We start from the raw sequence: 15,541 nt of genomic DNA on the forward strand, positions 1-15,541 counted from the left end.
AGTCTTGAAAGAGGTGTTACACTGTATTGCAGAAATTGGTAAACTGAAAAGCTGTAGAGTGTTGACTTTTTATTAAAAATGACATAACTGTGCTTTGTAATGGAACAGATGGTGTGGTTCAGAGAGAACTGGTACGAAGAGGTGCTGAGACAACTGAGACAGGGACTGGCTAAGTGCTACAGCATCGCATTTGAAAACCGCAACTGTGGTAAGCTCTCCTCCCCTTCCCCTTTCTCTTTTCCCCACCTCTCTTTTTACATTTAGTCAAGTTTTGACTACCGTATTTGACGGACTAGAAGCCGCGACTTTTTTAAAAAAAAATCGCATTGCGGCTTATAAAAAGATGCGGCTAAAACGTTACCTAAACTTGAATAGCATTCACCTAATGGAAGTCGCCGCGGATTTTCATTTCGCTCGATTAGCGATTACCGGTACTTTATTAGCTCTCTACTCAAGACTCGGCGCTTTTCTCTTTCTTTCGCGAATCTTAGTTTGTCAACAAGTCGTCGTTACAAGATAGCATACAGAGAAACACCGGATGTATCAGGATCTCGCGAATGCGAGATTTCGTTTTTTTGTGTCTCGCGATAGTTGGAGGAGCGAGAGCCGCCATGTTGTGTTTTCGTCTGCTCGAAATGTGCGCAAAAGTCGTAAATCATCCCAAAAAAGCTTATTCCGGGCGAGACTACATGTGTGTGTTGGTTACAAATTGTGTGTGTGATATTTTTCTTCAAATTTTTTCACTTTTCTTCTTTGTTTCACTTGTTTATTCTCGGAGCCGATTTCGCCAAATACCGTACTTTCGTTTGCCTGGTTGTTTTGATTGATTGACACGATCTGATTATATTTTTTTCGACGGCTAATATAGTGACGCGGCCTATACGTGGTTCGTCCCAATTTTTTTTTAAAAAGTCGGGGGTGCGGCTTATAAAACGGTGCGTCTTGTAATCCGTCAAATACGGTAAATGTTTTAACATAGAGGGGGAATCGAGACGAGGGTCGTGGTGTATGTGTGTCTATGTGTGTGTGTAGAGCGATTCAGAGTAAACTACTGGACCGATCTTTATGAAATTGTACATGAGAGTTCCTGGGTATGATATCCCCAGACGGTTTTTGCATTTTTTGGATAAATGTCTTTGATTACGTCATATCCGGCTTTTTGTAAAAGTTGAGGCGGCACTGTCACACCCTCATTTTTCAATAAAATTGATTGAAATTTTGGCCAAGCAATCTTCGACGAAGGCCGGACTTTGGTATTGCATTTCAGCTTGGAGGCTTTAAAAATAATTAATGACTTTGGTCATTAAAAATCTGAAAATTGTAATTAAAATTATTTTTTTATAAAACGATCCAAAATTACGTTCATCTTATTCTTCATCATTTTCTGATTCCAAAAACATATAAATATGTTATATTCGGATTACAAACAAGCTCTGAAAATTAAAAATATAAAAATTATGATTAAAATAAAATTTCCGAAATCGATTTAAAAACAATTTCATCTATTCCTTGTCGGTTCCTGATTCCAAAAACATATACATATGATATGTTTGGATTTAAAACACGCTCTGAAAGTTAAAACAAAAAGAGGTACAGAAAAGCGTGCTATGCAGCACAGCGCAACCACTACCGCGCTAAACAGGCTCGTCAATTTCACTGCCTTTTGAACGAGCGGCGGACTACGGTTATTGTGAAAAAATGCAGTGAGTTCAGTTTCATTCTGTGAGTTCCACAGCTTGACTAAATGTAGTAATTTCGCCTTACGCGACTTGTTCTACTTTACTTTCCTCTCCCATTAATATTCTTCTTTGTCAATGTGCCATTTATCTTGTCAACCGGTCTGCCTGTTGTCATTCGTTTGCTCTTTTCATGAAGATATGCCGTTAGCGTAGTCTTGCAGAATAGGAGCTGCGTGTGGGGACAGTTAAGTGTACATTTCATCTTTTCTTCAAAACATTGTATTTTATGTATTACCAGTAGGTCTTAAATATTGATGAACATTTGACCAAATTGAAATTCAAAATTTCAAGCTGTGACTTCCACTTCATTGAAAATGTTTGTATGTGTGCGTGCATGTGGGTGTTTGTGATAGCACTTGAAGCTGTTTCCTCATTTAAGTGCCATACAGGTTGAAATGGCTAGTAACTGATACTTTTCCCTTTAAATTCAGTCCAAGATGCAGTGATCACGCCACACACTCTCAACTTCATGAACAAGCTGGTCAGCACGTTTGGTGTGGGTATCGAGAATGTCAGTAGCGTGTCCTCCACCTACTCCAGTGCTGCCTCTGAGTCACTGGCTCGTCGCGCACAGGCCACCGCTCAGGATCCCGTCTTTCAGAAGATGAAGAGTCAGTTCACCACTGACTTTGACTTCAAGTGAGTGTGCTCTTTTTTCTTTTCTTTTTTCTTTTATTTAAGAAAGCATCAAAAGAATTTTGACGTTAATTTAATGTGCTTTCTGAAAAGTTGTCAAGCTGCGGATTTCAAGTAATTGTGTTCTGTGAGGAAATGTCTCAAAGAGTATGTATGCTTTCAGAAAAAAATGCCATAAAGTTTGTTGAGTGCAGGTTGCCATTAGTCGCTCTTTTCTTTATTGAGCTGCTTGTTAGAGAAGTATGAGGGAAAAAACAGCTTGTACCTGAAGTCAGTTCACATAGTTCTAAATTTTTCATTGTCAAGAAATAAGACCAATGTTTCACATCTTTCCTGTTTATCCACACACACACTCTTCAAATGTTCACTTTCATGCAGTGTACCTAGAGCCCTTCTTCACATATGTCATGTGTTCACCATTTCTGGGTTGGATAAGCTGCAAAACATGATCAGCAAGCTGACATTACAGGGACCACTGTAACAAAATCTCAACTTGACGTTTGCTTTGAATGATCACCTTACTTAACATTTTTTGTGCATCATCCTTTCGTGTTTTTAGGTCAAACAAGCTGCATAAGCCAAGAACCTGAATCAGAATTAGAAAATCTGAACTTAACATTGTTTTGTATCGCCTTTCACTTTCAGTGTTCCTGGGTCAAAGAAGCTGCAGTCTGATCAACACACTGATACCACTGTAGAAAATCACAGCTTGATGTTAGTTATGTATCACCTTTCAGCGTTCCTGGGTCAAAGAAGCTGCAGTCTGATCAACACACTGATACCACTGTAGAAAATCACAGCTTGATGTTAGTTATGTATCACCTTTCAGTGTTCCTGGGTCAAACAAGCTGCACAACCTGATGAGCAAACAACACCACTGTAGAAACTCTCAACGTGACATTTGTTGTGTATCACCTTTCAGTGTTCCTGTGTCGAACAAACTGCAGTCTGATCAGCAAGCTGGCATTAGAGGGACCACTGCAGACAACCTGAACTTGACGTTTGTTGTGTATCACCTTTCAGCGTTCCTGGGTCCAACAAGCTGCACAACCTGATCAGCAAGCTGAAGAAGTGGATCAAGATCCTGGAGGCCAAGTCCAAGTCGCTGCCCAAGTCCTTCCTCATCGAGGAGAAGTGTCGCTTCCTCAGCAACTTCTCTCTCAGCACTGCCGAGGTCGAGCTCCCTGGAGAGTTCCTGCTGCCCAAGGTATGCCCTTCGGTGTCTGAACACCCCCGTGTGCATGCATGCGCAAGATAAAGATACTAAGTTCACATCAAAAGTCTCAGGGCTTGGATACACGCATGTAGGAACAAGTCGCGTAAGGCGAAAATACAACATTTAGTCAAGTAGCTGTCGAACTCACAGAATGAAACTGAACGCAATGCAACGCAGCAAGACCGTATACTCGCAGCATCGTCAGTCCACCGCGCACGGCAAAGGCAGTGAAATTGACAAGAAGAGCGGGGTAGTACTTGCGCTGAGAAGGATAGCACGCTTTTCTGTACCTCTCTTCGTTTTAACTTTCTGAGCGTGTTTTTAATCGAAACATATCATATCTATATGTTTTTGGAATCAGGAACCGACAAGGAATAAGATGAAAGTGTTTTTAAATTGATTTGGAAAATTTAATTTTGATAATAATTTTTATATTTTTAATTTTCAGAGCTTGTTTTTAATCCAAATATAACATATGTATATGTTTTTGGAATCAGAAAATGATGGAGAATAAGATGAACGTAAATTTGGATCGTTTTATTAAAAAAAATTTTTTTTTTTACAATTTTCAGATTTTTAATGACCAAAGTCATTCATTAATTTTTAAGCCACCAAGCTGAAATGCAATACCGAAGTCCGGGCTTCGTCGAAGATTACTTGACCAAAATTTCAACCAATTTGGTTGAAAAATGAGAGCGTGACAGTGCCGCCTCAACTTTCACGAAAAGCCGGATATGACGCCATCAAAGACATTTATCAAAAAAATGAAAAAAACGTATGGGGATTTCATACCCAGGAACTCTCATGTCAAATTTCATAAAGATCGGTCCAGTAGTTTAGTCTGAATCGCTCTACACACACACACAGACACACACACACACACACGCACGCACGCACGCACGCACATACACCACGACCCTCGTCTCGATTCCCCCCTCTACGTTAAAACATTTAGTCAAAACTTGACTAAATGTAAAAAGAACAAAATGGGTAGCGCCGTACTGTAACGGCAGCGCGCTTTCCCCAGTGAGAAAGTAGCCTGCATTTCCATGAGGGTAACCTCACAGGACTATATAACATCTTATTCTTATCCTAAAGCGTAAAGTTTTGAAGAACAAGTCTAAGACATTTTCTATAAATTTCAGAAGACTTCTTTAATAATTCACCGTTCATGACTGCTCTTCTGACAGTTTTTGGCAGTTGATTGGCTGGTGTCCTTTCTGCTCCTTTGCTTGCTTGTTTGGTTTGTCACATTTGTGCCTGTTGTTGTATTTTTGTGTCAGTCAAAATGTGTTTCAGCTGGAGATATTAGCAGGGATTAAACAGATTATAAATGTTTTGCCATGGCATCCACTGGAATTTATAAACGAAAAGACGACTGAGTACATGTTTGGGATTCGGCGAGCTCCTTATTCTGAAAGTTTGGTTCATATTGCATTGTTTCTTTTTTTGCGTTTTTTTGCTTTTTCCGTGTGCTTTTGCTTTTTGTGTTTTTTTGGTTCTTTTCTTTGTTTTGTGGTAAATTAAAAAAAAAAGTCATCTTGTTAAAAAAAAAAAATTGGTATTCAAAATCATGTGTTTACAGCACAGCCATTACTACACTCGCATCGCCCGCTTCATGCCGCGTGTGGAGATTGTTCAGAAACACGGCACTGCAGCCAGACGTCTCAACATCAGGGGGCACAATGGAAAGGTACCATTTCTTCCCATCTTGATCTCAACAAAATGCAATCTAACATGTTTTTTGTTAAATTATTTTACAACTTATTGTTCTGTTTTCTGATACCACTGTTGTTCACCATGCTAAAGAACCATTTTTGACTCACATGCGAAGCAAAAGTGAGTCTATGTACTCACCCGAGTCGTCCGTCCGTCCGTCCGTCCGGAAAACTTTAACGTTGGATATTTCTTGGACACTATTCAGTCTATCAGTACCAAATTTGGCAAGATGGTGTATGATGACAAGGCCCCAAAAAACATACATAGCATCTTGACCTTGCTTCAAGGTCAAGGTCGCAGGGGCCATAAATGTTGCCTAAAAAACAGCTATTTTTCACATTTTTCACATTTTCTCTGAAGTTTTTGAGATTGAATACCTCACCTATATATGATATATAGGGCAAAGTAAGCCCCATCTTTTGATACCAGTTTGGTTTACCTTGCTTCAAGGTCAAGGTCACAGGAGCTCTTCAAAGTTGGATTGTATACATATTTTGAAGTGACCTTGACCCTGAACTATGGAAGATAACTGTTTCAAACTTAAAAATTATGTGGGGCACATGTTATGCTTTCATCATGAGACACATTTGGTCACATATGATCAAGGTCAAGGTCACTTTGACCCTTATGAAATGTGACCAAAATAAGGTAGTGAACCACTAAAAGTGACCATATCTCATGGTAGAAAGAGCCAATAAGCACCATTGTACTTCCTATGTCTTGAATTAACAGCTTTGTGTTGCATGACCTTGGATGACCTTGACCTTGGGTCAATGTCACATGTATTTTGGTAGGAAAAATGTGTAAAGCAGTTCTTAGTGTATGATGTCATTGCTAGGTTTAGGTCAAGCATGTGAGTCGTATGGGCTTTGCCCTTCTTGTTTACAATGTTGAAAAGGTAAGAATGTCATTATATCTTGAATAATTTTATAACTTTTGGGTTATTATAGTCCCTAATTCGTGTAAGTGGTAAAAATATGTGTGAAAAATGACAATGTATGAATGCTCTGTAAATCTGTGAATGTTGAGATCTAATGTTACGTAAATCCTCAGATCTACCCCTACCTGGTGGTGAACGACCCCTGCATGACGGAGTCTAGACGAGAGGAGCGTGTGCTGCAGCTGCTAAGGATGCTCAACCACTTCCTAACCAAACAGAAGGTGAGGGAACCCCACAATCGGGCGACTTTAATCTTACTTCTTTCAGTTTGTGAAGTATGGTGAAAGTGAAATGATAGAGACATAATTCAGCTAAGTAAAAAAACCAAAAAAACAAACAGGAAGTTTTAGTTTATGAAACTTTTGGTCATTGACAAAACAAAACATTCACTTCTTCAATGTTCTAATGGCTGCTTTTTTTTGTCAATGATTAAAAGTTCGACTATTTAACCATTCTTGTTTTTTAATTTTTTTTATTTAGGAAGTCTGCCTGTTTCAGATTTCAACTCTGGAAAATGCTGTAAATAATGCATTGGATAGGCTGCACATGTACATTGATAACTTGTACTGCTCTTGAGTGCCTAGGAAATGTACAGCTGAATTATAAAGTGTATGATGCATTTTATTGATGACATGGGCAGTGTGCAATCATCAGCAATTACACACACATGGAGTAAAACAGCTGTATGGCATCTAAAGGGTCAAGAGAAGTTGACACTCTTGTGAGAAAGTCAACTGATAATTTCCATTGTGTGTTTCAGGAAACCAGTCGACGTCTTTTGTACTTCACAGTGCCCAGAGTGGTGGCTGTGTCTCCTCAGATGCGACTGGTTGAGGACAACCCGGCATCAATTTCTCTGCTCGACATTTACAAAACGGTAAGGAGTAGCGGATTGTACAACTTTTTTAACATTTTACTTTTTTTTGGATACATGGGCATTGTGAGTTCTCAAACAAATATGTCCAGGAAGGTGATTATCAAGTCAGTTTGTAAAAACAGTCTGCTCTCATGGCTTTTGGTTATCTTTCGTGCCTGTATCTACACTTTTGTTTGTCGTGTAGTGGAGTTCTTCTGTCAATGGGACACATTGCTAAATAAAAAAAGAAGCCTTCATAAAATTGAGCAAGTATTTTCCTGAAGAGGTTTCATGCACTTTTATCGCACATAGCCACATGTCGACATGAGTCAGTTCTAAACGTCTTCGTCTTACCGACTTACTCATGTCTGTGCAGCGCTGCAACAAGCGAGGCATCGAACACGACGCCCCCATCCAGCGTTACTACGAGCGGCTTGCTACGGTGCAGGCGAGGGGTTCTCAGGCCAGCCACCAGGTGGTGCGTGACATCCTGAAGGAGGCGCAGACCAACATGGTGCCCCGCGGTCTGCTCAAAGAGTGGGCCGTCAACACCTTCCTCAGTGCCACCGACTACTGGACCTTCAGGAAAACTGTGAGGATGCTTATCTCTGGTGTTCTTTCAAATATAGAATGTGCTGACTTGGCTGCAGACAATGTCACGTGTTTTTGTTGCGTGTGAGGGTTTGGATGGGGCGGAGGTGTGTGTGTGTGTGTGTGTGTGTGTGTGTGTGTGTGTGTGTGTGTGTGTGTGTGTGTGTGTGTGTGTGTGTGTGTGTGTGTGTGTGTGTATACACATACACTCTTCAAAAAAAGTTAAGGATCACTTTTTTACAAGCACGCCACACAAAAGACCAAATTCTTTCATTTTTTTAAAATTATATAATTGAACAACCAAGGAGTAATGACAAACAAAGCAAAGATCGAACGCGGTAGCGACAATTTAGCTGGAGTGTGTCAAACGTGACAACCCTCGAAAATCACGACAATGTGAATCAGTGTCAATAATGCGTGTGCCCTCCGTTGTGTGCCAGGCATTCAACACATCGTTGGCGCATGGAGTGGATCAGGTTGCATGTGAATGCTCTGGGAACTCCATTTCACTCCTGCTGGAGCCATTGCAGTAGTGACCCAGATTGGCAGGAGGAGGGTGATGTTGCTGTACCACATGTGCTCTATGGGGTTCAGGTCCGGGCTGTTGGCTGGCCACAGCATCCTGTTGACCCTGGCCTGCTGGATGAAGGTGTTTACAGCTGCAGAGCGATGGGGAGGTGCGTTGTCATCCTGAAGAATCGCACGAGGGCCGATCGCTTGGAGGGCTGGAACGACCAGGGGTTGCAGGATCTCATTCTGGTAGCGGACACCGGTCAAGTTGCCCACTACATGGTACAGAGGTGTCCTTAGACGTGTGCTGATCCCTCCCCAGACCATCACAGAGCCTCCGCCAAAACGCTGTCGTTCCAGAACAGCGCCTTCTGCGAAGCGCTCTCCGCGACGCCTCCACACTCGGATGCGACCATCAGCAGGTTCCAAGCAAAAGCGGGACTCATCTGTAAACAACACCTGAGCCCACTGCTGACGTTGCCACCTCACATGTTGAGTGCACCAGGCTCGGCGAGCTGCTCGGTGATTAGCAGTCAGGATTGTTCCTCGGACTGGACGCCTTGCACGCAAGCCAAAGTTGTGTAAGCGGTTTCGGATCGTCTGACCACTAACAACAGTGTTGGTGGTAGCTTGTAGGCGTTGCCTAATGTTGTTTGCCGTAGCCATTCTTTGTTGCATGGCCTGCCTCTGAATGAAGCGATCCTCTCTTTGTGTGGTGACTCTGGGCCGACCAGAACGTTGTCGCTCCTGCACTCTTCCAGTTGCGTGGAATCTCTGTTTTAGTCTGATGATGACAGAGGGAGCCACTGCAAGCCTCTGGGCCACTTGCCTGGCAGCAACACCGTCTTGTAGCCATCCTATTGCCCTTCCTCTATCCAAATCGCTGTTTTCTTCGTGGGGGCATGTTGCTACTGTGCATAATTGTGCCAGCGTGTCAACCTTTAAACACAAGCTGGTGAGCGATGTTCATAGCCAGGACCCTGTTGTAGCACGTGCATCACAACCTTTTGCCCTGGCATGCGTTCCGCAAATTTCATGGGGCTATAAAAAACACCCCTTTTCTTCCAAAATGCAGAAGCTTTTGAGAAGTCCCACAAAGGGAAATAACTCTGCCTGCCAAACAAAATTCTAGGTCAAGACTCTTTGTTCTTAATTCAAACACATTAATCTTTTAATTATTTTGTGGATGTTTAATTTTTTGGCAATTTTTTATAATTAGATCCGTTTTTTCAACCGATCCTTCACTTTTTTTGAAGAGTGTACTTGTCTGTACATACCGTACTTTCCGGGTCATAAGGCGCAACTTTTTTTCTCGAGTTCGACCCCTGCGTCTTGTATAACGAAGCGCCTAATCCGTGTATGAAATACGAAAAAAATCAAAGAGACCGCTTGAGTACCAGTCAAACAACTTGTGATAATGCATGTTTCAGCTACTAGGTACTGCCCTGCCTTTGATCTGGCCGCACACACAGATTTCCACTCTGTTAAACTCGGTCACTGACCGGTCACTGACCCCGGTGCAGGAAGTGTTTCCTCTCTCAGATATGACAGGGGAACCACCTCTCATGGCAAATACTGGGTCGTTGACCCCTGGGAAGAAGGTCGTGTCTATAAACAAGGCCACCCAGCTATCACAATGCCTTTGATCTGGCCGCACACACAGAGCACACATATTTTCACTCAGTTAAAGTCGGTCACTGACCGGTCACTGACCCCGGTGCAGGAAGTGTTTCCTCTCTCAGATATGACAGGGGAACCACCTCTCATGGCAAAAACTGGGTCATTTTGGTGCGCCCTATCGGCCCCCTGCGTCCAATGGGTGACTGGATTACAATTTTTTTTAAAAAGAAGGGGGTGCGTCTTGTATAACGAAGCGCCTTGTCACCCGGAAAGTACGGTATGTGTTTTGTAACGTTTTTTGTTAGGGAGGGAGGGGGGATGGCCATAACAAATTCTTTGGACTGTAGGGACAGTTCTCTAGGTGTACTTAAAACTTTGTTTAACAGAATAAGGTAAACGCACATGATGAGTTTATCATCATCACATCCATTTTTTCCTCCAGTGCTGTAAAGCCTGTTTTTGTTCAGCATTTGGTGTTTGTGTTGTTTTCAGCTGATGATCCAGCTGGCCCTGATGGGGTTTGCAGAGTACGTGCTGCACCTGACCCGCATGAACCCCGACCAGATGTACCTGCACCAGGACTGTGGCTACCTCAGCATCGCGTACTTCAAGTTCTACGTTGACGAAGTCTCAGGTCAGTTGGTATAAAAGCAAAGGTGTGGAGAGTGTCTGCTGGATGTAGCACTGTTATTGATGTTTCTTCTGTTGTTTTACAGTTGTTATATTCCAGATGTTACATTTTGAGCCGAATTCATGTGTTCAGCCTGGGGCATGCGTTGTGCAGAACCCTGTGATTGTAGAAGAAATAAGAAATAATGTATTTTATCAAAGCTAAGCCATATTTTTGTATCAAATGGACTAAACATCCCAAAATTGAGAGCTACTAACGGAATGTAACCTTTTCTTGTTTTTCATTTCAGTTTTACTTTGACCCAACAGATAATCATGAAGTCATTTCATGTGCAATGGTCAAACATTTTTCATAACATACTTTGGTACTCTCATTTTCAGGGGATCTTGACTCCAATAGGCCAGTTCCGTTCCGTCTGACGCCAAACATTGCAGAGTTCCTCACGTCCACAGGGGTGACTGGACCCTTGACAGCATCCATGGTGGCTACAGCTCGCTGTCTGGTGCAGCCCCAGTACAAACTGCCGTCCTTCCTGCGAGCCATACTGCGTGATGAGTACATCACGTGGAACAAGAAGGTATGCTTTGTCAAGCTGCTTGAAGGTGAATATGGATAGGACATATCTGGGTGGGATAGTCCAGGGCTAGGGGATGCAGGTACCTGGGTGGGATAGTCCAGGGCTAGGGGATGCAGGTACCTGGGTGGGATAGTCCAGGGCTAGGGGATGCAGGTACCTGGGTGGGATAGTCCAGGGCTAGGGGATGCAGGTACCTGGGTGGGATAGTCCAGGGCTAGGGGATGCAGGTACCTGGGTGAGATAGTCCAGGGCTAGGGGATGCAGGTACCTGGGTGGGATAGTCCAGGGCTAGGGGATGCAGGTACCAGGGGGGGATAGTCCAGGGCTAGGGGATGCAGGTACCTGGGTGGGATAGTCCAGGGCTAGGGGACGCAGGTACCTGGGTGGGATAGTCCAGGGCTAGGGGATGCAGGTACCTGGGTGGGATAGTCCAGGGCTAGGGGATGCAGGTACCAGGGCTGAGGAGCACCAACAGAAAGTGGGGACCACCCAACCGGGTGAGAACAAACCGCGGGGTCTGATGGGTCAAAATCATAACAAATCTCAATTTCAACCAATCCAATACCGCGGCTGGTACCCACCCGGTTGGTAACTTTCTCGTGCACCTTAGCCCAGGAGGTGAGGGATGGGGGTAGGGGGTGAAGAAAAGGGAGTAACAAAGGAATCAGAAGAGGGATTGGAAGCTGTGTTGTTGTTTTGCCATTAACCTACACCCCATTGCAGCATCAACTTTTCATGGATCACTTTTGTTGCTGCAGTGATACCTGTAGCTGATGACCCGTTCAATGAGAGGACACTTCTCAGTAACTTTAAAATTGGCAATCTAGTGGCTGCTCCGCCTGGCGTCTGGCATTATGGGGTTAGTGCTAGGACTGGTTGGTCCGGTGTCAGAATAATGTGACTGGGTGAGACATGAAGCCTGTGCTGCGACTTCTGTCTTGTGTGTGGCGCACGTTATATGTCAAAGCAGCACCGCCCTGATATGGCCCTTCGTGGTCGGCTAGGCGTTAAGCAAACAAACAAACAAACAAAACTTCTCAGTAACCTAATTAAAGGCATATGTACTCGATGACTATACACGCTAATTGCTTTACCAACAGCTGGAGACATGCTAAATTAAGTTCCCTGCAAAATATTGTGGTCTAGGACCCCTTCAATGTTGAGATATGTTAATTTTCATTTTGATCTGGATCGTCCTATTTATAGATTTGGCAACACATGTAACGTTGATGCAAGGGAGCTAACACCGCGGCTTTGTTGACATCCTCACTTTTTCAGAGGCTAGAACAAGCTGTAATGCATGTATTATGGTCCGCGCATGGTGACATATCGTCATTATATGGTCTTATGGTGCGTTTGACATCGATTATGGGCAAACTACACTTTGTAAACACGGGAGCGCGTACATATGCCTTTAAGTGGATCTGCAATACAAGGACACTTTTCAATGGTCCCAGTTGCCCTCTCGTCAAACACAACACTGTAACTTTTGTTTTGAAATACTGGTTTTGTGTTTTTAATGTTTCAAATTTGATTATTGCATTTTTATGGTAGTTTTGGCTACTTCAAAATGTCAGAAATTTCTGGTTGTTCTGTCTGATTTGCATACTGCGTCTGTGTGTGAACAGAAACAAGAGGAGCAGAAGCCGGGCACAGAGCCAACAGACATGGAAGGCGAGACACTGATCAACATGGTGAACAAAGCCGTCAGCGCTATCATGAACAGACTGCATAGTGAGTTGGCATCACTAATTTCTCGCTTTGCCTGCATTTCATTAAATTACTTTTGTCCATTTGCTGTTCAATTTAAAGACGGCCCTGTACACAATTCCATTATTTTGCCTTTTGCGGTGCTGCAAATTTTCTACAGATTACTGATTTATTCTACATGTACTACAATCCGGATAGTCCTGCTAAAAATAGATACCTGACCCTCGTTCGGGACAAGGAAGGTGAAGGCAGCAAGGGAGAGAATTGGGCTTTGCTATCACAAAACTTGCCTTAGAGTAACTGAGATCTGTAACATCTCACTCACCTGTGGTGAAAGGTCAAAGGACTGCCTTTATGATTTCATATCTTGAGTAACCATGGGTACTTCATTATTTTGGATTATTATAAAAGTGAAGGCACTTATGTGTAATGGTCCCGCAGTGGGGCACTGCGGTTATGAAATTAAAGGCCCCTCCTGTTTTTGGAACCGCAGGAGCTTTCTAGTTTGCTGTTAGGTAGATTTTTGGTTCCTCTTTCCTGTCATGCTCTCTTTTTCTTCATGAATTCTTTTCTTTTTTCTGCCTTCTTGCTCATTCACCTGTATTTTTTCCAAAAATCTCTTCTCTTGCCGCTTGTCTCGCGATTCATGTATAGTTTAATCTGTTAGTGTTCTGATGTAAGTCCAGCAGTAGATAGGTTAAGCCTATTTTAACATACTGGAAACTGGTAATCTTCCAGTAGGTATTAATTTAGTTTTACTAAAGCCTGCTGGGACACAAGTAATGGGTTAGTGCATTTGTAAACAGGAATCGCTTGACAAGTGGCCCCCTTCATCCCCCCCTTCCTCGTCCTGATATGGCTCTGCGTAGTCGGCTGGACGTTAAGCAACAAATAAACAAACAAACAAATTATGTGTAATGGGAAAGAAAGTGAACAGGTTTAGTATTAATTTACTAATTTGAAATTTGGTTGATTGATTACTTGCTTGATTTATTCATTCAACAGACATGGCAACATTTGAGGGGACAGAGAGCAGAGTGAGTACACTGGTCATGGCTGCCACCAACAATGACAACCTGTGTCGCATGGACCCAGCCTGGCACCCCTGGCTCTGAAGTGGACTCTTCCAAGCCCTCGACATGTGGTTCAGTCCTGTGCCCCCGGCTCTAAAGTGGAACCTTCCTTCTACATGTGACAAGATCTGTCCTCGAACTCCTGGCTCTGCAGTGGAATCTTCCTCACTCTGAATGCAACTCGGTCTGGGCACCCCCAGTAGTTGTAAAGTGGAACCTTCCTAGACCTCAAGACGTTGTTCTGTCCTGGCACCCATGACGATAAAGTGGAACATACCTGGAGTCGATTTGTGCTGGAACCCTGTGCGCTGCAGTGGAAAATTCCAAGCCCTCAAGATGTTGATCTTTCTTGGTATCCCTAAATTGAAACTGTCCTAGCCACCAAGATGCCATGTACTGGCAACGCTCACTCTGAAGAGGAAGCTTCCTGGCTCAAGGATTAGCTGTGCCCCGGCAGCCCTTGCTTCGATGGTGGGACCTGCCAGTTGAATTTTACGGACAAATATTCAAAGGGAGCTTGTGGCTTGAGTTTTCCTGTGATATTATTTAAAGTGGGCGGTTCTCAAGTGTGACACGAAAAGGCCATCTGTTACAAGGAATCTGCACAGTACAACGCATGGTACTCCTTATATGTGCATGAATTTAAACTTCATTACCAATTTTCAAGAATGGCTATGGTAAATGTGCATGAAGCCTACGTATGTCCAGCTTGCTAGATTTAATCAAGAATGGGACATTCCATTTGCATGTGAGAGAAAAATGTTTGTGTCTGTTGCATGCTCTGTTGAATATGTATGTGTGGCCTGAACAAATAAGAAAATGACTTGTAGGTGTACAATTGCTTGTGAAGGAATGTCTTGCTAATTTGCATGAGGTAGTTCTCTGTTCACTTTAAATTGTTTTTCATCTTGGAACATGTATAATATTCGTAATGCATACAGTTAATGATACAGACTACTCATGCATTGTTATGGGGAAATAATAACCATAGTGTCTTGTGAATTTTGATTTTGATTCTGAAGTGTGTGTATATATGTGTGTGTGTGTGTGTATATATGTGTGTGTGTGTGTGTGTGTGTGTGTGTGTGAGGGAGAGAATGCGAAGGAGAGAGTGAGTGTGTACTTTTGAGTGTGTGGTTACTGAGTTGTTTTTGTATTTGTTTTTTTCGCTGACCTGACCTGTGAATTAGGAAATGTATTTGTTTACATGCCTGGCATCTTATTTAACCACCTTTGCATTCAAATCTTATGATAGAATGCTTTGTGACATATCCGTTGTTGTTTATTCTTTAGATCTGGGATTTTTCAGTTTTCTCAGATAAATTGTGGCTGCATGTCAACTATAATTTTTGATTCGTAGTTCTGTAAAACCATATCATAAGTATGTGGTGCAAGGTAAACAGTTGCATATTTCAGTGCTTTATTCTACAATTAGCAGTCCTGATTTTGTGCAGTGCAAGTGTAAAAGCTTCAGTGTGAAAAAGTGTACAGGTCTTTTGTGAATCTATTTGAGAATTGTAAGCATGGACACCATCTATTAATTGAAATGTGCGTATTATGCAAGAAATTCCAACTTCAGATTATACCTGCTATTTCCTTGAAGATCTTTCAGTATGTGTGCATTTGTGTGTGTGTGAAAGAGTGTCTGAAAGTGTGATTGTCATTTTCTCTCCATGATTCAGCGAACTTTAATATTTATCAAGAGCAAAGTCTTGTAACCTGG

The 15,541-nt window shown here is 42.7% G+C and overlaps 1 protein-coding gene across 5 annotated transcripts in view; it reads left to right on the plus strand.

The window, feature by feature from the left end:
- Window positions 1-15,420, plus strand: part of LOC138981634 (transformation/transcription domain-associated protein-like) — a 158,528-nt gene extending 143,108 nt beyond the window's left edge. For all 5 annotated transcript variants that reach the window (XM_070354624.1, XM_070354628.1, XM_070354625.1 and 2 more), the window contains exons 78-88: window positions 109-208; window positions 2,171-2,378; window positions 3,399-3,582; window positions 5,177-5,284; window positions 6,364-6,471; window positions 7,011-7,127; window positions 7,483-7,698; window positions 10,320-10,461; window positions 10,839-11,035; window positions 12,664-12,769; window positions 13,751-15,420. In XM_070354624.1, coding sequence (XP_070210725.1) covers window positions 109-208; window positions 2,171-2,378; window positions 3,399-3,582; window positions 5,177-5,284; window positions 6,364-6,471; window positions 7,011-7,127; window positions 7,483-7,698; window positions 10,320-10,461; window positions 10,839-11,035; window positions 12,664-12,769; window positions 13,751-13,860 — 1,596 coding nt within the window. In that variant the 3' untranslated portion in view covers window positions 13,861-15,420. The remainder of the gene's footprint in view (window positions 1-108; window positions 209-2,170; window positions 2,379-3,398; window positions 3,583-5,176; window positions 5,285-6,363; window positions 6,472-7,010; window positions 7,128-7,482; window positions 7,699-10,319; window positions 10,462-10,838; window positions 11,036-12,663; window positions 12,770-13,750) is intronic.
- The last annotated feature ends 121 nt before the right edge of the window (window positions 15,421-15,541 follow it).

This window comes from Littorina saxatilis, linkage group LG12, assembly GCF_037325665.1.
Source record: "Littorina saxatilis isolate snail1 linkage group LG12, US_GU_Lsax_2.0, whole genome shotgun sequence".
NCBI lineage: Eukaryota > Metazoa > Mollusca > Gastropoda > Littorinimorpha > Littorinidae > Littorina > Littorina saxatilis.